The 24,934-nt window shown below is 43.8% G+C and overlaps 1 protein-coding gene across 1 annotated transcript in view; it reads left to right on the plus strand.

The window, feature by feature from the left end:
* The window catches only part of Vat1l (vesicle amine transport 1 like), a 209,189-nt gene that overhangs the window by 117,442 nt on the left and 66,813 nt on the right, over positions 1–24,934 (plus strand). Inside the window, exons 6-7 of the mRNA XM_004659597.2 lie at positions 133–188; positions 5,233–5,427. Coding sequence (XP_004659654.1) covers positions 133–188; positions 5,233–5,427 — 251 coding nt within the window. The remainder of the gene's footprint in view (positions 1–132; positions 189–5,232; positions 5,428–24,934) is intronic.

The following is a 24,934-nucleotide window of genomic DNA, read 5'->3' on the forward strand; positions in this document are numbered from 1 at the left end:
AGCCATTTCATTCAATTCTCCAAGGCTGAATTAAGCTTGTTTTTAGGGTTTTGCCAGTTGCATACCAAGCAATGGCCACTGGGGCATGCATGAGAAGAGACACAGCTTGACTTGGGAATCTTTTCTTTGCAGGTTCATCCAACATGGTAACAGGAGAGACCAAGAGCTTCTTTAGCTTTGCAAAATCAGTGAGTACCTTCCATGTCTAAGGTGCTATGAATCTGTTGATTGGCATGGTGTGAGCTCCGTCTAAAGACATAAGTCAGTTATTTGTCTATCACTGGCATCATTCATTTTCAGCAAATCCCATATCCCTGCCTTGTTCACTGCACATAAGCAGGACCAGGACTTGAACTTCTTCTAACTAAACAGAGCAAAGAGGAGGGCATATCGGTGAAAGTTCAGCAAGCTTCTGTTCATTTCATTAGCGATTGCTCCAACCTCGGTGTTTTTAGCCATCAGTCAGACATGAACATGTGCACTGTCATTGCTCTGTGCAGTTGGCCAGCCTTTCGGTTTGGCTATTTGCTGACCAGGTCTCTGGGGACACCTGAGATTTCTCTATGCCCCCATCCTGCCGAGTTGGAAGTAGAAATGGGAAGCTCGTATTTTTAGTAAGCTGTGCGTACAGGGCTGGAGACAAATGTGGCAGTAGTTCAGATCCCAAGTACTCACCTAAATGCCAGGCAGGCATTGCAGAAAGCTCTGAGTCCAAGCAAGAGACCCCGCCTTACTAAAATAAAATAAGAAGTGATCAAGGAAGATACCCAGTGTCAACCTCTGGCCTCCACCTGTACACACACACATACACACACACACACCTTTGAATATATTAGGAGCTCTCTTCTGTTACACGTCTTCTCAGATGTATATGCCCCTGCAGAGAGCTATGCGTGCTGCAGTTAAACTACTGTGGGCTTGTACTTTTACTTCCACCCCACCCATCGTCCGGGTGAAGGCTGTTTCTCAGTATTTCTTTATGCCCCTCCATTCGCAGTCCTTCTTGAAGCGTTGCAGCATAGTGTGTTTTTCAATGTACAAACCACATTTCTGAGCATCTACTATGTGTGGCATTGTGCCAGGCATGAGGTTATTACAGAAAATGAGACAGATGCCTATGGAACCCTTGTGGGTCCTACCATCTAATGAAAGAAACAGACCCAACATAAGGAAGATATATTGATAACATGGTTATAAATGGCTAACCAACCTCAAATGGGAATAGATGCAGGATGCTGAAATGAAAGCTTACAGGATGGGACAATCAGGGAGAGCTGGGGTAAGGAGATTAGCATTCTTTCTCTGTGTAGCACGGTCATACATTCTCTCACTGACTGCCAGAAACTCAATCCCCAAATACCCTCTGGCTGTAAATGGCTAATGTTTCTTGCATATATGAAATTAGAAGGAAAGGGCCTCTTGCTTCACTAGGGCTTAGAGTGTAGGCCAAAGATCCTTTGAATAAAAGGGTCTGAACACAGAGCAAGAGGTGAGGCTGTTGAAGGATGCTGTATGCAACATAACCCTGGAGACAGTCTCTCTACCACTCATAGCTGTTTGGTTGCTGTGGCTACAATTAATGTAATACTGTCAGACTGCTCTAGAAAATTACCCTGCTCCCAAGTTGCACACAATTGTTAGAAGTGTCTTCCCTTTTCTTTCCTTAATGCTCAACTACAGCACACAGTGCTAATAAAATAATTGCGGGGTGCCCATGCCCTAGGAACATGTTCATAGGAATATAGTGCAAAACGAAAGTCCTTTGCCAAAACTGAGTGATTTTATGCTTTGTAGCTAAAGGTCACAAAGGGAAAGCTAGTCTCTGTCAGAGACCTAGTTCAATGCAAGTTGATTGATTAGAAGTAAATTGAAAAGAAGGTATTCCAAGAAGTGAAATAATGGCTTTGCTCTGAAGTTTCTGAGAAAAAAAAAAATTCTCTGCAATCCAGAAAGGCATATTAGGAATCAGAGATTTCTCACTCAGCCTTCATTATGCTGCATGTCGAGACGTCAGCAGGGCTCATGCGTCTCATGTTGTCAGACCTGCCGTTTGCTTTTAGGCCATGGTGACGATGCGTATGGGGGAAGTTAACATTTAAAAGGCAATTGGACTCTACATCCCTATTTGCTCACTAAACCAAAAGTGTTCTTCCAAATTAAGTTGACAACAAAATTTGTTTGTTAATGGAGCACATGGTAAATATCAGGCACTATTGCTTGAGTCTTACATATATATAATATCTCCCTTTCTTCTAAGGCTGAGAGGAAATTGAACCCAGAGAGTTTAGGCCACTTGCTTAGAGTGACACATCCAGCAAGTAACATTCAACTCTAGAACTCTTAATCACAACTGTGCAGACATCTGTAGATTCAGCAGGGATGCATGCCACAGACATTCATTGAGGCACTGCATATATGCAAGAAATCAAGTGGTTAATCATTATCCAGACTTTGTCTTGTAAAACGACACCTATGGTCAAGTGCATGGCTCTTCATGCATTGTCCCCTGCGTCCAGGCCTGGTGAGTATCCTTCAGTAAAGAGCTTAGCATATGCAATTTGGGGTGTGACTCAGTTTGAACAGTGCTTGCCTACCATGCATGAGGCCCTGGATTTGATCACTAGCATGGCATAAGTCCAGGTATGGTGGCACACGCCTGTAATCCTAGCATGTGAGACACAGACAAAAGGATCAGATATTCAAGTTCATCTTTGGCTACATGGAAAGTTCAAGGCCAGTTTGGACTAAATGAGACCCTATCTCAAAAATGAAATAAAATAAAATAAAATAAATAAAAGCTAGGGAGATGACTTAGTACTTCTTGTGCAAGCAGAATGGCCTGAGAGAACACTCAAGTTCATTCCCCAGGGCCCACATAAACAGGGTGTGACCTCAGCCCAACAGAGGAGTAGAGATCCAAGAATTTCTGAAGCTCACCAAAACATTCCAAGTTCTAGAAATCAGTAAAAGACTCCAAGCCAGGCATGGTGGCACATGCCTTTAATCCCAGCACTTGGGAGGCAGAGGTACGAGGATCACCAAGAGTTCAAGGCCACCCTGAGACTACATAGTGAGTTCCAGGTCAGCCTAAGCTAGAATGAGACCCTACCTCAAAAAAAAAAAAAAAAAAAAGAAAGAAAGAAAGAAAGAAAAAAAAAAGAAAAGAAAAGACAAGACTCCAGTTCAAACAAGAATGGGAGGAAGAGAGATGGAGCTAGACACTCAACATCCCACTGTGGCCGCCACAGAAAAGCGCATAACCCCCTGCAGGCAAGCACATGAGTTTCAATATGAGCACATACATGGGCACATACACGTGCATATGCCAAACACACACTCACACAGACACACACACACAGTCTTTTGTGTGAAGCTCATCCTTGTTTTCAGCCTATCTTTCCTACATTTGCTTTCCTAACATGCTTCCCACTTTCAGAATTTGAAGTCTTACAGCTAGAGCTCTGTGGCAGAGCACATTCCTAGCATCCACAAAGACCTGCGCTCAACCTTGAGCACCACAACTTAAAAAATAAGGAAAAAAAAAAAAAAAAGCTAAAACATCAAAATTTTATTTCTGTGGGCCTCTTCAGTTGTTTTGCAAAGACAGAAGTGAAATGTTCTTAAGTGCCCAGCACACTGCTGCTTGCACTCAGGATTGAAATTGAGAGCATTTTACTTCTTACAGCTCTCTAGAAAATGAAGGCTTAAATGTCTAACACCAAAGGAAAACCAGTCAAATCTGGAAAGTGGTTGGGCAACCACTTCTGTAGGCTGTCCATGGACTGTGTGCTTACTCTAATGTTAAGAGCAGTGAGTTGAGAAACCGGAAAAAGAGACTATTGCATTGGCCAGTGGTGTGGGTCCCACCCAGGGCTTTTGTCCATGGACTCTCAACTTTCTATTTCCGGCTGGGTCATTCTTGTGGTGGAGGCTATTCTGAGTGTTATAAGATATTTACTAGAATCCCACATTTTAACCCCTCAATGCCAGCCATAGCTCTTTCTCCCAGTCATTGCAACAAAAATATCCCCCAGCATTCCCAAATGTCCCCTGAAAGGCAAAACTGCACACAGCTGAGATCCGCTTATGCAATCCTAGCTTCATTACTCTTCACACTGGTCTCCCTTCCTAACTAATCCTTCCTTACCCATATTACCCCACCCGCCAGAGTCCTAGTGATGTTTCCAGGGGTAGCTTGCCATGATCCACCCTTCCTCCCAAAGAAGTTATTCCTAAGTTGACAGTCATCATCATGCCCCAACACTGTCACTTTGTGAGTTTCCCTGCATCATGATTCCTTCATAATCCCTACCACCATTCACTCAGCCAAATTATCTACACAGAATTCTCCCAGATAACATCAGCATATCCTGCCACTGAGAAAAATGAAATTCAGAGAATAAGGGGAAGCAGAGTATGCAGCTAGGGTTAGCTCCAAAAACCAATGATCCTATTCATATACTTAACAGTTCAACCATATTTTACATAATTTATGCCAAGCATCTTTACGCAACATACTTGTGGCAAGAAGTGTTAAATTTTGTGTGGGGTGGGGGATTTTGTATATTTTCAAATTCAGAAATATTTGCATAAGAGTCATAAGATATCTTGGGTGTGAAACCCAAGTCTAAACACAAAATTCATTTATATTTCACACATATCACACATACATACCTGAAAGTAATTTCTACAATATTTTTTAGAAAGGGTCTTGTTTTCCAGTCTGGCCTCAAAATAGCTTGTTAAGCTGAGAAAGACCTTGAACTCCTGATCCTCCTGTATCCACTTCCCAAGTGCTGGAATTATAGTCATGCACCATTATACCCTGTTTACGAAGTGATAAGAATCGAACCTACAGCTTTGTGCATGCTGGGCTGCATACCCAGAATGCACAATATGTCTAATGTGCTTGTGTGATGTCATCTTGGCACTCAGAAAATCATGGCTTTTTTAGGGTTTTAGACTTGAAATTTTGGAGTTAGAAATGCCCACCCCTCTCTCTCCCCTTCCTCCTTCTCATGGCATTGCTGCCGATGATGTTCCACTTACGCCATCACTGCAGTCTTTGGGGAGACAGATGCTCAAAACATACATCTCCAAGGGCTACCTCTTGTCCAGACTAAATCTGCCTGGCCGCAGCCCCAGTAGTCAATGTCCTGACGACACGGGCACTGCGGCAGGGTGTGGCCTCATGTTGAGATGTTTGTGACATGCTACCGTCTCTCTTTCCAGTGGTGGCAGGTGGAAAAAGTCAACCCCATCAAGCTGTACGAAGAAAACAAAGTGATTGCCGGGTTTTCCCTTCTCAATCTGCTCTTCAAACAGGGCCGTGCGGGCCTCGTTCGAGGTGTGGTGGACAAACTCATAGGGCTGTACAACCAGAAGAAGATAAAGCCCGTGGTGGACTCCTTGTGGGCCCTGGAGGAGGTAAGCAAGCGACCTCTTCTGTTCTGCCCAGGCAGGTTTGGGCAACCAAAGATAACCTTTCCTAAATGATTCTTCTCAGGTTTGTTTCAAGGGAAGGTCCTGAGGCCACTGCCCCAGAGTGTAGCTCTTTAGATGTGACAACCACTTTTAGTTCCTCAGTGTGTCTCAAACCATGGGCCCTGCCACATTGTTTGCACATGAACCATTTCTTTTTCCAGGAAAGCCTTTGGATTTGTGTGCATACAGATACGTCACCTTGATTACAAGGAGGTGTGGATATGGCTAGAGTGCCATGAATATTGTCACCTTATAGAGATATGAAACTGTGGTTGCAGCCAACAATGGCTCCCAGGTGGCTTATGTGCTTTGCCTGGATGTTTTATACTCCTTTGGGACCGTGTCATTTGTCACATGGGTACTGTTATTCTATTAGGTCTAGTGTTGGATTGAGTGTGTTTAGTTAATGAACTCCAAACAATCCAGTATTTGAAAACATTCCTGGGCTGTGGGAAATGAAGAACTTGAATGTAACCTTGCAGGAAGTTGAGACTGAAGCTGGCTGAATGGGTTTATATAGGACTTCATGGGGAAGACAGGATCTAGAAAACTGATCAGGACAAAAGAAGGATGGAGCGTTTAGGAAGGGAAGGAGGCATGACAGCTCCTTGTAAGGACAAAGGGAGCATGTGACTTGGGTTTCAAGTGGCATTTAAAATCTTCCTAAGTCATTAAGCCCCTGAAAAAAATGCCTAAAGGGTAGAGAGATGGCTCAGTGGTTAAAAGTTCTCATTTGTAAAGTCTGATGACTCCAGCTTGATCCTCTTGTACCCACATAAATCCAGATGCCACCAAGTGGCACATGTGGCATCCATTTGTAATAACAGGAACCTCCATTCTCTCTCTCTCTTTCCCTCTCTCTCTCTCTCTCTCTCTACCTCTCTCTTTCCCTCTCCCTCCCACTCTCACTCTCCTCCCATTCCCTCGCTCCCTCCTTCTTCTCCCTGTGCCCTCTTTCTTTCTCCTAAATAAATAGAATATTTTTTAATGTGTAAGAATATGTGGCTTTGTCTTTGTTTGGTTTGTTTTGCATTTTTTCATGGATGAGGTGCTGTATGGAATGGGTAATTTCTATGCTGTTCGGAATCATGGACACCTTTTTAAAATCTAGCAAATACCAGTTTTTATGAAACAGAAGTGAGTGTGTTTCTGATAATCTATTATTACTTGCTTGATGGACTGAGTTGGCCCAATACAATTGTTTCTATAAACCAAAAATACTCCAGAAAAGGCTTTTGGAGTGGAATGATGGTGTAATCAAGTGCAACTGGCCTTACACCTATAAATCCCAAATATGCCTGTATGTATATTTTTAAGGATAAAGAATCATGGATGGTCTTTAAAAGCATAGCCACCAAAAGGCTATGTGTCTTATGATTTTAAAAAAATACATACTCACTACAGGAATTTCCTGAATTAACCAAAGCATGAGGAGAAAATTAACTTTAAGCCAACATTCCAAAGGAAAATATGGTTAACATGTTGTTTCCTCCCAGTCATTTTTCTATTACAGATGCTCATTGTGATTCAATTTATTGCTAAATTAGATCAGAAAATAGTGCATGCTTTACCCTGTATAGTTGCCAAGATAGCCTTTTATAATTTTCTCAAAAATGTTTTCGATTTAATAAGTAATTTAATAAGTAATAAGAAAAAACTAGGAACAATTAAGATTATTCTTGGGATACAAAAGAAACTTGATCTTAAACTCAGGGGCCAAGGGGAGCCAACAAATCTGATACCTTCTGAGTGTTAACATCCAATTGAAGACTCATTTGGTGTGTTCTTCTTCTAATAATTGAAATCATTCCTTTCTCACAATAGTAATAGAGTCCCTGAATACCTATTAAGTAATTATTATGTATTTAGTACCATACAATGCCGAAAATACAGTGATCCCTAGACTTCCTAGTTTATATTCATAAGAGTGTAAAGGGATAAAAATACTGATGTAGATAAAAATGCGCAGAGAAATTGTCACTTGTAATAAGTTCTTGGAAGCAAGGGCTTCTTTCCCATTACTGTGACCAAAATGCCTGACAGAAACAACTTGAAAAGGAAAGATTGGCTCATGCTAATAGAGGGTTTCAGTCCATCGTGGCACTCGACAGCTCAGTTCACAGCAGTGGGAACATGTAACAGAGACTGTTGCAACATTGCAAATCAGGAATCAGAGAGCAAGGCCAGAATCAGGAGCCAGTTGTAACCCTCAAATGCTCACCCCCGTGGTCTACACCAGCTAGGCTCAGCCTCCTAAAGGTTGTACAGCCTCTGAAAATAGGGCCTCCCACTGGGCAACACACATCAAAACACGGGCCTGTGCTTCAAATTATAACAGCAAATAAGTTGGGATGCATGTTGGTAAGTTGTTGCAGTTACCTTTATGTCACTAGGACAAACATCTAACCAGAAGTAGGAAAAGGTTATTCCAGGCTTACAGAACCCAGGGCAAGTACCATCATTGTAGAAGAAGCTGGTTCAATTCCATACATTCCTTATAGAGAAGCAGCATCCGGCACCCACAAGCACAAACAGCCAGAACTCAAAGTACCCCTGAACACATCTTGTAGGGCTGGACTAAAGATCTGGCCACAGTGACCTGCCTCTTGCAGCAGGCAGGGATCTGCCTGCAGGGCACCTAATTAGAGAGTTTAATTTTAATCAGAAAGGCCTGAGTCTAGGGGGGCCATGTATTCAAACCACCACCTAAGTGGAGCAGGAAGATTAAGTTCCCACAGGGAAGTGTTTCTCAATTTCTTTGTTTTTCTCACCTCTCTAAGAGCTTTTCAAGAAGTTTTTGCCTAATGAACCCTCTGTGAAATTTTAAGTGTGTGTGTGTATGTGTGTTTATGTTCTATATATGTGTTTTGTGTTTTAAAAGGGTAACTTTTTTTATCCTCTGAAAACCTCTTTGGGGTAATACGATGACCTGTAAAAATGCCTGTGGCAAAGTGACTCAAAAGAAGGAAGGTCTGTTGGACCTTTGAACTTGGGTATGAAGAGCGTATAAACGCTAAAGGAAATGTATTTTTAACAAAGACATTCCCCCAAAAGCAAACATGAGAACAGGATATTTCACTGAATTCCACAGGTGAATTCTGAGCCAAACAGGGCTGGTGCAAGAAGCTGGGCAGGGCGACAAGGATGGGCTGCATGGAAACGTGTATTCTACTCCCAGCACCACAGAAGTCAGGAGGGGCTGCCCCTAGCCTTCAGGGCCTTATCTGCCCAGGAAGGAGGTGGAGTTGCTAGACGGAGTACTGGGTAATGACAGGTAGTCAAGAACAGCTCGATGTAACTAAGGAACGGGAAGGTCATGCTTTCAGGAAGCCTCCTGGTGGGAAGCCACACTGGCTGTGGGGAGGGTCTGAGTAGGTATAGATGGTTGTGTAAGGCAGCAGCTAGGGAAATACTGGAGCTCAGTGTGTGCTGCTAGGGAAATGCTGGAGCTCAGTGTGTGCTGGAGTTAAGTCAGGACTGGCTTTAGGACTAAGTCTATCCAGGATGCTGAGCAAAAGTGCTCAAGACGGGCATGCCACAGCTGACATCTCGCTTGACTACGGCATACATGAACCATGTGACCTCAAGTCTCCATGCTTCTCTCATCCCCACTCTTAGTGCTGTTGTCTGGACTACACTGGCCCATCCCTTCCATCTTTCCCTCTGCAGGGCATTCTCCAAGTGGATTTGGCAAAACCTAACCAAGACCATGTTCCAGTTTGCTGAAAGCCACCTCCCCACCACTGAACCTGAAACTCAGTCTAAATTACTTGCTTTTGGAGGTCCGTCAGGACCTGTCCCACTTGACCCGTGCCCGTCCTATCATGCTCCATGTCCCCACTTCCTCTCCCCCCACCCACGCTTCAGCAGCTTGCAGACATTAGATCTTTAATTTTTTTTTTTTTTTATTTGAGAGCGACAGACACAGAGAGAAAGACAGGTAGAGGGAGAGAGAGAGAATGGGCGCGCCAGGGCTTCCAGCCTCTGCAAACGAACTCCAGATGCGTGCGCCCCCTTGTGCATCTGGCTAACGTGGGACCTGGGGAACCGAGCCTCGAACCGGGGTCCTTCGGCTTCACAGGCAAGCGCTTAACCGCTAAGCCATCTCTCCAGTCCCAAGATCTTTAAATCCACCTATACCCTCTGTCTGGATCCTCTTAACCAGTTGCTTCCTCTGCTTTAAATACTCATCCTCCTGAATTTTGCAGGCCTTCCTTATCCTTACTCATGTCTTGGCTTCAGTAGGATCAAGAAGCCACCTCTGCATGGTCATCCTTGCCCCTTAACTGCTTAGCAGTCTCCACCATCACTGTCTCTACTATCTTTGTGCATTTGCACGCTTGTGTACTTCTGCTAACATGCTCATTTCCACTAGAAAGAAAGCCCTGTGTGAGGAAAGATATACACCTTGGTGGTCCAGAACCCAGTGCCTGGCACAGTGGGTGCTCAGTCAGTATATACATTAGTAACCCCCCCCCCCAACACACAGAAACATAGCTAGTGGGACATACGATGTTTCCTGATAAATATTTGCTGAATGAATTGAGACCTACAAATAAACAACCCAAACTTATTTTTACTATTTTATTTATTTACTCATTTATTTATTTATTTATTTGAGAGAGAGGAAGAGGCAGAGAGAAAAAGAGACTGAGAGAGCCAGGGCCTCCAGCCACTACAAACAAACTCCAGATGCATGTGCCCCCTTGTGCATCCGGCTTACATGGGACCTGGGGAACTGAACCAGGGTCCTTAGGCTTCACAGGTAAACACCATAACCACTAAGCTGTTTCCCCAGCCCAACCCAAACTTTTTAAAAGATCTATTACTTTAAAATGCAGTTTTCTCGGGCTGGACCTAATTGATATTTTGGTCTAGAAAATTCTTAGTCATAGTGGGGAGCTGACCTGGGCACTGTAGCATAGTTAGTGACATCCTTGTCTTCTTCCCATTCTTCCCATAGATGCCAGTAGCATCTGTCTACTTTGACAATAAAAGTGCCTCTACACATGGTCCACTGGGTGGGACAAAGCAGGGGACAAAATTGCTCCTAGTTGAGAACTATGGCTAAGGAAGTAGCTCAGAAGATAGAGTGCTTGCCTAGCATACCTGAAGCCCTGGCTTCTATGCCCTACGTTGGATATACCAGGCATGGTGGTACATGCCTATAATCCCAGCACTGAGGAGATAGAGGCAAGAAGTTTAGAAGTCTAAGGTCTCCCGTGGCTACCTTGCAATTTAGAGGCCAGCAGGGGCTACAGGAGACCATCTCAAGATCAAAACTCAAAGAGAAACTCTGGTGGTTAATGCAGCCACCCGAAAAACAATGGAACTGTGATCCCTGCAGTAGGCTGGCTTGCCACAGAAGGGAGACAGACAGCTGCAGCCTGTTTGCCAACAAAGCCTCCACAGCCACTCATCAGCAACACCCACCAACTTTCTGGAGGTTCTTTTCTACAATATTTACAGACATCTGTTAAGAGCTGCAGTTGGGCCAAATGTGGCAGTTTATCACGCCCACGCAGCCCTTCTGGGCTTGAAAGCAGTGCAGCCTGCTTATTGCTTGAGAATCTCTGAAGAAGGGCTTTAATGATTTTTCCCCTCCCCTTTGGTAAATGCCTGCACAAAATTGCTTCTCAGACCATCTCTATAACTCCATTTATAGAATATAAAGCCCACAGGGATTAAAAGAAGATTTTCTTGGGCTCTCTGAGCCCTCCGACAAGATTTAATAATATCGTAGATGGTTAAGGTTCCTTTTTAGCCATCTGTCTAGGACTTTATTGTAAATTTAATACATAAAACACAGTAGAGATACTGAAGCCTCAGGATTGATTCCAGATACTAAATGTACCATTGTATATTAAGGTGGGGTCGGTTAACCTCACAGTTTAAATGTGGGAAAGGAACAGAACACTTGAGTTTGTCATCTAAGCAGCCATCATTATCTAAACACAGTTATGGTCTTCACTGTCAATTTAATAGGATTTGGAATCACCTAGGGGGCACACCCCTGGGCATGTGAATGAGGGTATTTCCAGAGAGAGTGGAATGAGGAAGGAAGACCCACCTTGAGTGTGGAAAGCACAGGAATGGGGAGCCCTGAGGGAATACAGGGAAGCAGGCTGGCTGGGCACGAGCACCCATCTCTCTCTGCTTCCTGACTGTGGATGAAATCACACACTCCTACTGCCATGCCCTCGCTGCCAGGATGTACTAAGCCCTTTCTTCCTTAAGTTGCTCTTAGGTCACACTGACAAGGAAAAAAACTGATACAAACACCTACTATGTGCTCATACTGGTTTAGAATGTCAACTCTACAGAAATTACAACCTGTTCCCTGCCCTTAAGCCTATGATTTAGTCTTTGAAACAAACTAAACCCTATGAGCCTATAAAGGAACTAGATGAAAACTTAGTAGTTGATGATGGGTTCCTGTATTTGACATCAAAAGAGAGCAATGTGGATAAAAAATGAACATTCACAGATGAGTTAGGACTAACATGGAGCTTGGTGGAGACTGGAAGGATAGAAATCATTTAGGTGATGTTGGAGTCAAAAAAATGATATTGCCAATAGCAGAATAGCATGAATAAAATCACAAGTATAAGTAAGGAAAGTGGGCCAGTAAGAAAGCTCTGGGTTAACAGGAGAGAGGAAGTAAGGTTTAGTGTGTGGGGTCTAATCAAAGACCTGTTCTCTTCCTGGTAGCAGACTTTTGAGTTCACATCTGGTGATTGGTTACTACTAGAAAGTGTGGTGCCATTTCCTCCCCAGCTCTGTGAGGCTCAGCCTGGTCCCAGGGATGGTTTGTATAAGATTACACACCTGATAAGGGGCTTGATGGTGCATGCCTATGATCTCATTACTAAGGAGGCTGAGGTAGGGGAATCATGAGTTCACACCTAGCTACAAAGTAAGCTCTAGGTCAGTTTGGGTTACATGGTATAACCCTATTGCAAAAACAGTAAGGTGGACTGGAGAGACTGCTTAGTGGTTAAGCGCTTCCCTGTGAAGCTAAGAACCTTGGTTGGAGGCTCAATTCCCCAGGACCCATGTAAGCCAGATGTGCAAGGTGGCCCATGCATCTGGAGTTTATTTGCAGTGGCTGAAGGCCCTGGCACATCCATTCTCTCTCTCCCTCCCTCTCTCTCTCTCTCCCTGTCTGTTGCTCTCAAATAAATAAATAAAAATAAGCTGAAAAGAAAAAAAAAACAGTAAGGTGATCATGGTACCACATACTTATAATCCTTTTACTTAAGAGGTGAAGAATAGAGGATCAGGAGTTTAAGGCCAACTTTAGCTATATAATGAGTTTCAGGTCAATTTGGGCTATAGATGACATTACCTCAAAAAATAAGCAACAACATAAAAAATATGTACCTGGGGCTGGAGGAATGGCTTAGTGGTGAAGGCATTCACCTGCAAAACCAAAGGACCTCTGGTCAATTCCCCAGGACCCATGTTAGTCAGATGTACAAGGGCACACACATCTGGAGTTCGTTTGCAGTAGCTGGAGGCCCTGGTGGGCCCATTCATTCTCTCTTTCTCTCTGTCAAATAAATAAATAACAATAAAATAAACTGCTTAACACTGAATAGTCACTTGTTCTCAGCACTTTGACAAATTTAATGTATGTATGTATGTATGTACCTGGACTATATCATCTTCACCCATTTGCCAGTTACTGATACACTGAAGTTTCATGGAGACTTTGAGTTTTTAATTCTGTATTGAAGACACTGTCTGTAGGATTTTACAACATGATTCTAATCAAATTCTGCGGCTGCACTCTTGTCTGATATGACAAATCGCATATAGCTGTTTTAAGTTTAAACTTTCCTTGGAGACATTTACCACATTTTCAGGCTTAAAAACCACATGTGGCTAATGGCCATCATACTGGGCAGGAGAATTGTAGAATATATCTATCATTGTACAAAGTTCTTCTGGATGTCATCATTCTGCTTGAACACAGGAAATAATTTGTCTCTGCAGCATACTAGCCTGGCTGCTTCTCTCTCTCTCTCTCTCTCTCTCTCTCTCTCTCTCTCTCTCTCTCTCTCCTGAACCTGTAGCAAGGGTCACTGCCTAATCACATATTTGATGTAAGTGTTCCTAATCTCTCATTACGTATAACCTATTCTTTTAGCTCTTGTGGCTTGACTGTATCTGTGTCTTTCATTTGCAGCCACCACAAACCCTAACCAGGTAACTTTGTCTCAGAGTATGAATGAAAGGAAAGAAAGGAAGGATGCTGAGCCTCATAGTGCTCTTCTTAGCTCCGAGACAAGAAGGTAGCTGGGTAACAGGAGATTGATGTGTGGCAGCAGTCAAAAGGAGAGGGTGGCATTACCCAGGAAACAAGGTTGCCAGAAGGAGAGGGGATTGTAAATTTTTAAATAGCAACCAACAGGCTTCAACTCCACATGTAACTAGAAAGTTAAGAGACAATGAAGCCTGGAACTTGAGTGTTGTTTCAGTTGATAAAATACTTTCCATGCTAGCATGAGAGCCTGAGTTTGGACCACTAAAACCCATGTTAATGCTGAGAGTGGCGGTGCACATTTGTAATCCCCATGCTCGGGAAGCTGAGCTGACATACGCAGATCCCCAAGGCAAGCTGATTGGCTAAACTAGCCAGACTGCTGAACTCCAGACTTTGTGGGAGACCTTGTCTTTAAAAGACAAGGTAGAGCCAGGTGTGGTGGCACACACCTTTAATCCCAGCACTCAGGAGGCAGAGGTAGGAGGATTGCCATGAGTTCGAGGCCACCCTGAGACTGCATAGTGAGTTACAGGTCAGTCTGGACTAGAGTGAGACCCTACCTTAACAACAACAAAAAAAAAGGCCAGGCATGGTGGTGCACACCTTTAATCCCAGCACTCTGGAGGTAGAGGTAGGAGGATTGCTGAGAGTTCGAGGCCGCCCTGAGACACAGGTCAGCCTGGGCTATAGTGAGACCCTACCTCAAAAAACAAACAAACAAAAAAAAAGACAAGGTGAAGAGCAATTAAGGATGACACTTAACATTGACCTCTGGCCTCCACACATGTGCACACACTTGAGCATGTGCACCTGCACACACACTTCCTTTACATACATAAACACATACACACTTGCAAAATTCCAAAACAGATGATAAAGCCCACTCTCTGAAACACATGCCCAGGTATGAGTATCAAAGCTTTTGTGAGAAATGTGGTGAGCCCATATGTGAGTGTGATCAAAAGTGCTACAAGAATAGCAGATGGAGACATCCCCAGACAGCTCAACCCCCCCGCCATGTGCAAGTGAGAGAAGAGGTCTAGATAACTATGGCCACCAATATTTCTAGAAGATTCTTATGTGCCAGGCATCTAAGTGCTTCACATGTTAGCCCTTTTAAACTCCAGTAACCCAAAGACCTCAGGAACTGTTATACTAAACTTATATGAGGTTCTGGAGATACTTAACTGCTCAAAATCCCTGCTTATACTTGAATTTGGTGAATATCCAAACCTTAGAGAAGTCTAATGCATACAAGTTGCTGGAAAAATTGCAACAAATAAACTCACTGAACAAAAACAACGAACTAAATAATATTGAGAGTCATTTAGCTCAGAACAAGCATGGCACCAAATGCTTTCCTCAGTCTTTAACTTTAACTAATTCATGCAGTCTGCATGATGACCCTGCGTGGTGGCTGCTGTTACAGTTGCTATGACACAGGAGAGGAATGGAGATGCACACAGATGAAGTTGCCCAAAGTACAGCTAGTGATACTTAAGCTCATGGTAGGGCATTCACTTCTCTACGATGGAGGAAAAGGCCAGGCCCCGCCTTTCACTCAGCAAGCAGAGGATGGGGTGTCCTCAGGGAGCATAAGAGGAACTATCAGCACCATCTGACAGGCTATTCCCCTTGGCTGCTGCTGCTGTTAAGAGGTGACCAGAGGAGGCACCTTTGGGTTAGACATACGATCACTGATGACTTTGCAAGAAGGGATTTCTTTTTGTTTAAGTGTTTTTTATTATTATTAACAAGTTGTTTTGTATGGATACATCCTCTTTTCCCTCATTCCTGCCCTCATTCCACTGGGGACACTCCTCAGTGGACTTGCAGGTATTCCCCATGGGGTTGTAGTTTATGCACTGTGGGAGTAGTATTTGGGAGGGGGGAGATGCCTCTGGTCATGATATCTCAACTTGTGGCTCTTACCATCATCCTGCCCCCTCTTGTGCAAAATTCCCTGAGCCATGGTAGGTGAGTTTTAATTCTACTTCAGTGATTAGCTCTTAGAAGCATCTGGATCTCTGCTTTGGTAGTTGTTAACTATCCTCAGGCTCTATCTCCTACACCCTGGCACTAATTATCATGAACAGAATGGAAGCAGAACTCTTGCTTTTCTCCCTAATTCCTCTGTAGATTCAGCTGTGGCTTGGCTGGTGTGAGGGGTAGTTTATCTCCTCTGGTCTCGCTACCTTCTGGAAAAGAACAGATCCTCCAACCGAGAGTGAAAGCATAGTTTAAATGGGATGACCACCATTAATTTAGGGAGAATTTGATATATGTAACCCCTCTTTTAGCCAAAGACTAGTGAGAGCATGTTACAGTCAGTCTCACATTACTGGTAGAAATCACCCAAACAAGAACAGCTTTTGAGAAAAAAGAGGTTGATTTTTGCTTACAGGCTTGAGGGGGAAGCTCCATGTTGGCAGGGAAAATGATGGCATGAGCAGAGGGTGGACATCACCCCCTGGCCAACATCAGGAGGACAATAGCAACAGGACAGTGTGCCAAAAACTGGCAAGGGTAAACTGGCTATAACTCCCATAAGCCTGTCCCCAACAATATACTGCCTCCAAGAGGCATTAGTTACCAAATCTTCATGAGCTGGGAACCTAGCATTTAGAACACCTAAGTTTATAGGGGACACCTGAATCAAACCACCACATTTCACCCCAGCCCCCATAAGCCAACCTCCATACATGATGTAAAATACAATGCATTCAGTCCAACTTAAAAGTCCCCATTTTTTTTTTATCAATTCCAATGATGTTCAAACATCCCCATAGTCCAAGATCTTTTAACTGAGTCGTAACACAAAAAAAATCCTAAAAAACCCATAGTGGCACAGAATACATACTCACACCACAAAAAATGGCATTAGGCATAACAAAGAAATATTTAACCAATACAAAATTTAAAACAACCAGGGCAGCCATCAAATTCTGTAGCTTCAAGTCCAACAACTCTAGTCAGTCACAAGTCTCCAAGTTCAATAATCCTAACCAGCAACAAGACTGTGGAGTTCCAATTCTGCATCCCCATCTAGGCTACTCACAGTCCTGGAAAACTTCATATGGAACCAGCAGCTTTCCTTAGCAGCCATCTCGTGGTCCTGGCATCTCCACTAGGTCTCCACTGCAATCCATGGTTCATACTCATGGTCCCATGGGGTCTCCATACAGACATCCAGCAAATCTGCTTCTCACTGCCCAAGACCATTCCAAAAACACAAGACAGTCTTGAAAATTCAATGACGCTCTCTTTCCTGCATTTCTGATACTCCACAATACCAGGTAGGGTGCCAATTTGTTAATTCAGAGGGGAATAAAGCAGACTTTGAAGAACAGAACACTCCTTGAGCATTCAGGCTCCTTCAAAATTGTCATTCTTCCTGTTACCCCAGTGCAGGTCAGCCAGTCCAATCTCAATGGTTGTAATCTCTCAATTGCAGCTGAATGGGTAGCAATTTCACCCCAAAATTTCATTTCTGTGTCATATCCCTCTGCTCACACCAGTCTATTTCTATGCAATATAACCCTGCACAAATTCTCAGGACAGAGGCAAAACAGCCTCTCACCCTCATAAGCTAAACCTTACAGGCCATAGATTTTACTACTTTCAGCTCTTTCAACTCTGACCAGAATAGTCCATCAAGCTGTACACACAGCACTGCAAGAAGTCTCTTAGGCTGAGGTTTCAAATCCTTCCACATTCCTCTTGAAAATCAGCAACAACAGGCCAAAGGCACACAGTCAGGTGTCTAGCAGCAACTCCATGCCTCGGTACCACTTTACTATTGTAGTCAGGTTCATATTGCCAGCATAAATCACGTGAACAAGAGCAGTTTGGGGGAGAAAAGGTTTATTTTGGCTTACAGACTCAAGGGGAAGCTCCATGATAGCAGAGGAAAACAATGGCATGAGCAGAGGGTGGACATCACCCCCTGGCCAACATCAGGTGGACAACAGAAACAGGAGAATGTGCCAAACACTATCAAGGGGGAGCTGGCTATAACACCCATAACCCTGCCCCCAACAATACACTGCCTCCAGGAGGTGTTAATTCCCAAATCACCATCAGCTGGGAACCTAGCATTCAGAACACGCAAGTTTATTGGGGTCACCTGAATCAAACCACCACAGAGCTTGACACTGGAGAACATAATCTTTGCTTCCATAGAATTCTGATCTGGTTCCCAATTCTAGATATGGGTTCCTTTACACTGAGCAGATGTCTTAGCCAATCGGAAAGCTGTTGGTTACCCACTGACGCTGTAAGCCACTATTGTACTGGCATGTGCATCATGTCAGGGTGTTTGCTTCTGAGTAGCTTAGACCTCTGGTTGCTCAGACTCTTGGCCATTTTCCCCTAGTAGCTCATATAGCACTTTCCAGCACTAGACAGGCTGTCTGGGAACTGACTTAGCACAGGTAACATGATGAGAGCAGAACTTTACCTGCACTGGTCAGGAAGGGATGAGTGGGCAGGCAGGCTGATAGCTAGTACAAGCTGCCTGCTTGGCATGACACAGTACAAATGCCTGCAAAACAGCCAGCGGGGGCTGGAGAGATGGCTTAGCGGTTAAGCGCTTGCCTGTGAAGCCTATGGACCCTGGTTCGAGGCTCAGTTCCCCAGGTCCCACTTTAGCCAGATGCACAAGGGGGCGCTCACGTCTGGAGTTCGTTTGCAGTGGCTGAAAGCCCTGGCGCGCCCATTCTCTCCCTCACTCTCTATCTGCCTCTTTCTCTCTCTGTCACTCTCAAATAATCACAGAAATAAATAAAAATCTTAAAAAAAAAAAAACAGCCAGCAGGAGCCAAGTCTGGAGGAATGCTGCTTAGCAAGTGGATTAGTGATTCTGTGGAGTAGGGAATTATGAGGAATAGGGAAGGACTGCACTCTGGGGTCTCAGGGTGGCCTTGAACTCACAGCAATCCTTCTACCTCTGCCTCCCGAGTGCTGGGATTAAAAGTGTGCACCACCATGCCTGGCTGGGATTTCTTTTCGAAGGAATAAAAAATGTCCTAACATGAATGGTGGTGGTACTTGTATGAGTCTGTGAATGTACTTACACCATGGAATCATACACATTGAATGGGTGGATTGCATGGCACATGAAGTATGTTTAAATCCCACATGCAGATACCATGTTATTGTAGTTACCTTCTCATTGCTGAGACAAAACACCCAACCCAAAGCAGGTGGTGGGAGGAAGTGGTTTATTTGGGCTTATAATCTTAGAGGGGGTGGGTTTCAGCATGGCTGAGGAAGGATTGTAGAACAGAGGCTGAATATCACATCCTGCCACAGCAGCTGGCAGAAAGCAGCAAGAATGCTGAGTTTTGGCAAGAGGAAGCTGACTACAACACCCCTAAGCCCACCTTTAGCAACACAACAGCAAGGCTCCACATCCCAAATGGCCACCTGCTGGAGAACACACATTAAAAATATATGAGGGTTTGGAGAAATGGCTTAGCAGTTAAGATGCTTGCCTGAGAAGCCTGGGGGCCCATGTTCAATTCCCCAGTACCCATGTAAGCCAGATGCATAAGGAGGTGCATGCATCTGGAGTTTGCTGTGGCTAGAAGCCCTGGTGTGCCCATTCTCTCTTCTCCCTCCCTCCATCTTTCTCAAATAGACAAAATATTAACAAGTCATCTATTTCAAAAACACAAACCCATTGGAGACCTGATTCAAATCAGACACATACATTATACCTTGAGACAGGTGATTGCAGGGATATTTAAAGTTGGAGTACGGGGAGACTTTGGGAGGTGGTAACATGGCATATCCTTGGGACGTCTGTATCCCTGGCCCCAGTCCTTCCTGATATCCTTGGAAGACCACTTGCTGCACCTCTTCCACTCTCCCGGTTTTCAGATGAGGAACCAGAGGCTGCAGAAGCAACCACTATGTTTTCTCTATGTTTCTATACCTCTTTTTTTTTTTCATCTCTTGCATGTCCTTCTTTTCTTAAGTTGAATCTTAAGCTTTCAGTTCAGCATAATCACTCAACCTCTGCCCCACACATGCCCATTCCCCATTTCTATGTACATTCCCCAACATGTCCCAGTCACATGTTTTATTCCAAACACATCTGAGTATCATGGGTACAAGCCTTCCTGTTCACCTACCCAGGCCCTAATCCAAGTTGTTCAGCAGACCAACGAAATTGCAGCACACCTTTGACTCAGTTCACTCATCTATGGGGGGCTGAATTATCATTCCTTAAAGATATCCACATCTATCAGGGGTGGTGGCACATGCTGGTAATCTCAGAACTCGGGAGGCTGAAACAAGAAGATTGTCATGAGTCTGACTGAGGACAGCCTGAGCTGTGTAGTGAGTTGAGTTCTAAGTCAGCTTGAGCTTCAGAGTGAGACCCTGTCTCAAGCAAAACAAATGTCCACCCAAATCCTTAGTCTCCAAATGTATTACCCTGTACATCAAAAGGACTTTGCAGAGGTGGTTTTAAGGCAAGGCAATGACCCTGGATTATGGAGGTGGCTCCATGGTGTTCACAAGAGTTCTTGTAAAAGGCAAACAAGGGCTCAGAGATGGGAAAGGAGTTGGGATAGTAGAAGAAAGGGAAGAAAGGTGGTTTGGTACAGGGCCATGAGCCCAGGAGTGAGATGAGCCTGAAGGAACTGGAAAAGGTCAGGATAATGAGACTCTAGAAGGAACATAGCCACCCTACACCTCAGTTCTGGGCCATTTGAGACTTTACACCTGCAGAACTGTAAGAGGACAGGTTTGTGTTGGCTTCGGCCACTACATTTGTGGAAAGCCATTATATTGGTGACTAGAATCTAATTTATCATCCACTCAGCAGATATATCCAGAGTAGCTTCCTATCCATTTTGGCTACCAACTGAACCTTGGAAATAAAATGGTGAGAGGCCCTGGGTCTATACACAAGGAGGAGCCAAGGTGACACAAAGGACACATTCCATATGTAAGAAGTGAAATTAAGGGAAGAGAGCTTGGCAGGGGTGCGACCTTGGCCAATGAGCTAGACAGAGAAAGACAGAGATTTATGCAGAGCATAAAATTTCACTTAGTTGAGTGTAGAATGATGGAACAGCTAGAATGCTATGATAGTTTGTATGCCCACCATACACTTAAATGTTTTATTAAAGCTTCACTCTAGCTACCTGGCTGGATGAGGTAACACTGGAGACAGATCTTGGGGTCCAGCTGTAAGATATATTCGGGATGGATCTGAATTCCACCTGTGAAAAATCGAAAGCAATGGTAGCTTTCTTCACTTCCTAAAAGGTGGGATTTAATAACCTAATAGACAAAAGCTGCCTCACCTATTTCTTGACATACAAGAATGGCTTAGTGTTAACTATTACAGTGCATTGTCCACACCTATCCATGACAGAGTTGAGATATTAAAAGTAGAGGACTCCCTAGATAACACAGGGCAAAAGGCTACTGGGGACCCAGAAGAAGCATTTCTATCATCCTGACTGCAGCATCTCCCATTAAGACTCAAACCAGTGGCTGGGGAGATAGCTCAGTGGATAAAGTCCTTGCTTTATAAACATGAGAACCTGAATTTGATCTCCAGAGACCACACAAAATGCTATGCTCAGTGCTGTGTGCCTGTAATGCCAGCACTGGGAGGGCTGGGAATACCTGAAACTTGCTGACCAGCAAGTGTAGCCTAATCTGTAAGCTCAAAGTTAATGAGATACCCAGACTCAGAAGACAAATGGATCCTATTCCTGAGGATGACACCTGAGGCTGTCCTGTGGCCTGCACATGCACACATACTCGCCAACACACACATGAGCACATACACACATATACACACCCCAACCACACATACACAAAAAAGACTGAAGACAAACAGTTCCATCCACATCAAAGTCCATGGTCCATTGCAGTGTTAGGTTTCTCCACAGCGTAGCACTTCTTGTTAGGAGGCCATAAGCTCACCTCAAAATGCAGTCCTTTCACAAATAAAGTGACTATTCCTGCCTCAACTGTCACTTGGATGAAAAGATATCATAAACCTAGACTTCCTTGTGAGCCAGAGCCAGGTGGGCATTCTGATGCTTCCAAGACTGGAAATGTTTCGTTTGCCTTTGAAATTGGTGGAGAAATCACTTTATGCATCTTGCTTGCAAGATAGCAATGGAGGATCATCATTAAGTACTTTCCAAGGTGTCTGTGATGATATGTTAGTCATGGATTCTGACTTGTTCACTAGACTAGATGAAAGGGGTAGCTGTGCTGCAAATGAAGAGGTGTTTGCATCCCAGCATATGCCTGCGCATCAGAGAGTGTCATAAGGAAGGCCCTATTCCATCAAGCTAATGCGCTACGAACATCACCGCCACTCCCACCTCTGGGAACCCATCAGCAACATCTGAGCATTCATTTCTCCCATTAGAGATGAAGAAACTCTCAGGTTCCCTGGCACTGCATAGAATTGTATGGATCTTGTGCAGAACGTGGAGTCCGTAGCATGTTGAATCCTTGTAAATTGCAAAACATTCTTATCGTTGTGGAGCTCACTCTTCTCTGCAGGCACACCTCTAGTTGGATGGTATAATTATTGGTTAGTTTTCTTAACTCTCCTTCTTCCTAACTGTTGGTCTCTAACACCTTATCTCCCTATTCCTTATTCCTATAAGATGGAAAAGTGGCCCTATTTCTTAGTGCAGTTCTGCATTAGACTGATGAGACTGCTATAACAAAGTACTGCAAGATGAGCAACTTAAGCAAGTAAAATTTCTCATCTTCCCATATGGTGACCAAACTGGGGAAGAACAAAGGATCAGCAGGGTTGGTTCCTTCTGAGGGCTGTGAACAAGGATCTGTCTGTGACTGTTTTAGCTTCCAGTATTGTTGGCAGTCACTGGCGTGCCTTGGTTTGTAGATGCATCCCCCATGTCACTATCTTTGTCTCATTTGTTGCTCTCCTGTATATATCTGTCTCCAAAATTCCTGTTTTCTAAAGACACAAATCACGTTAGATGAGGTTTTTCACCAATCCTGTATGATGTCATATTAACTTACCACATCTGCAAATATTTTTCTAAATCACTTCATAGTTTGAGATCCGAGGCATTAGGACTCTAGCATATAAATTTTGAAAAGACGGGAAAGATATTATCTTTGAATCAGAAATAATAGAATGGCTGGGAAGATAGCTCAGTTGGTAAAGTACTTGCCTCACACGCATTATAACTTGACTTTGACCCCCTGACCCACATCTTTAAAAAGTATGACATGATGGTGCACACTTGTAATCCTGGTACTGAGAAGGCAGAAATGAGTGGATACTGGGGGGCTCACTGGCCAGCCAGTAGAGCCTACTTGGTGAGTTCCAGACAGGTGAAAGGTACTGTCTCAATAAAGGTGGCTGGCACCTGATGAACAAAACTTGAAGTTGTCCTCTGGCTTCTACATGCATTCACATGCGTATGTGCACACATACATGAACCACACATACAGGGATACATGCACACACATATTCACATGCACACAGAGAAAGGGGGAAGACTAAAAGTGTTCTATGAGCTGTAAATGGCTGAAGATACAACTCTAATGATTTGTGATGGTTTTTATTGAGTGTCAACTTGAGAGGACCTAGAATCACCTGAGAGGGATTATTTTTTTTCTTTTGTATTATTATTTTATTAACGTTACTTTCTTAAGTCCATGTAATATATAAAACATAACAGGAAAAGAAAACCCAATAGATTTAAAATAAAAGTGGAAAGTGTTTGACCAGAAAAACAAACAAACAAACAAAAAAAAAACGAGGGCATCATTGCCTTCCTCTCTGTAGATCTCCTGGGGCTGTTGGTCTCGCACTAGCTAGGAAGGGAAGGTCACTAGGTTGAAACAAGTTGGCATGCCATGAGAGTAAGCTGCAGTCAGCTTGGGGATGGGCCAGGAAAGGACAGATTTTAAACTCTTACCCTAAGATACTGTCTATAAGAAATGCTGATATGCAAAAGGTAAGCTTTTATCAAACAGCAAGAGAAAACGTGAGTGAATGAATACAACTCCAAGTCTTCTGAGAGGAGGTTTAAAAAGAAAATAGTGTGTTTTATAGTGCTCCCCCAAAGCATTATTCCAAGTATGTAGGATGGTGTTGTGAGCGGTTATCATCACTAATAAGCTCTAACTCAGAGGTAGGTTCAAGGCCAAGAGTAGGAGAACGACTGAAGAAACCCTCCCGGTGCAAGGACCATTTCACAGAATGCTCACTGACTCTAGGGGAGGCCTGTGGCCCCAGTTCTTCTCGTTCAGAAGGGGCTTCTGAATTCCAGCCTTGCTGAAAAAGCAGCCTTCTGGTGCCTGCGACCCAGAACAGCTAGGACACAGGATAAGGCCGGCGTCGTTATTTAGCAAGCATATGCTAGCTATTGCAGTTTGAGGTCTGCCCAAGCTGTCAGATGAGGGGGAATAAAGGGTTAACGATGGACCTGTTCTTCAAGATGAGGAACTGAAGTCTTACAAAATCGGGGAGTAGGCACTCGCTCAACTCTACATGGGCAGCACCCTTCTCAAGCAAGGCAGGAGATGAGGAGGAAAGGCCGACTGGTCCACTTGGGGGACAGGAGAGGTTAACAGGACAAGGAAGAAGTTGGGGATAGAAAACACTTGGGTAGACAAGTGCCTCAGGACAGTTTCCACTGAGAAATATTAAAAATAACATGACAGTTATCCACGCCAGTTATACCAATCTCCAATGGTCAAGAATCGCTTTAAATACGAAATCAGATATTCACTTTAGACTAGTGCATTATTCAAAAATAATAATAATAATAATAATAATAATAACAAATGTAAAGATTTGTTTTATTTCTACTGGGGGAAGGAAGACGATAAATAGAGCTGTTTTCCAATTTGCTCTCCACTGTGCACACACACTCACACGCACACCTATACATACATACATACGTACACCAAGAGCACCCCTCCCCCCCAAACCATAACAGAAGGTTCAGAACCCAAAATACCCTCAAGCTGCAACGACGCGCTTCATATTTTGACTGCAAGAAAAGACCCTGGGAAGAAGTGCAAAATGCAAAATGCAAAAAAAAAAAAATCAAATGACCAAGAAAATGTTGAACAAACAGCATCATTAATATACAAAATATCGGGCTGGAGAGATGGCTTAGCGGTTAAGCGCTTGCCTGTGAAGCCTAA

The sequence above is a fragment of the Jaculus jaculus genome, chromosome 1 (genome assembly GCF_020740685.1).
Source record: "Jaculus jaculus isolate mJacJac1 chromosome 1, mJacJac1.mat.Y.cur, whole genome shotgun sequence".
Taxonomy (NCBI): domain Eukaryota; kingdom Metazoa; phylum Chordata; class Mammalia; order Rodentia; family Dipodidae; genus Jaculus; species Jaculus jaculus.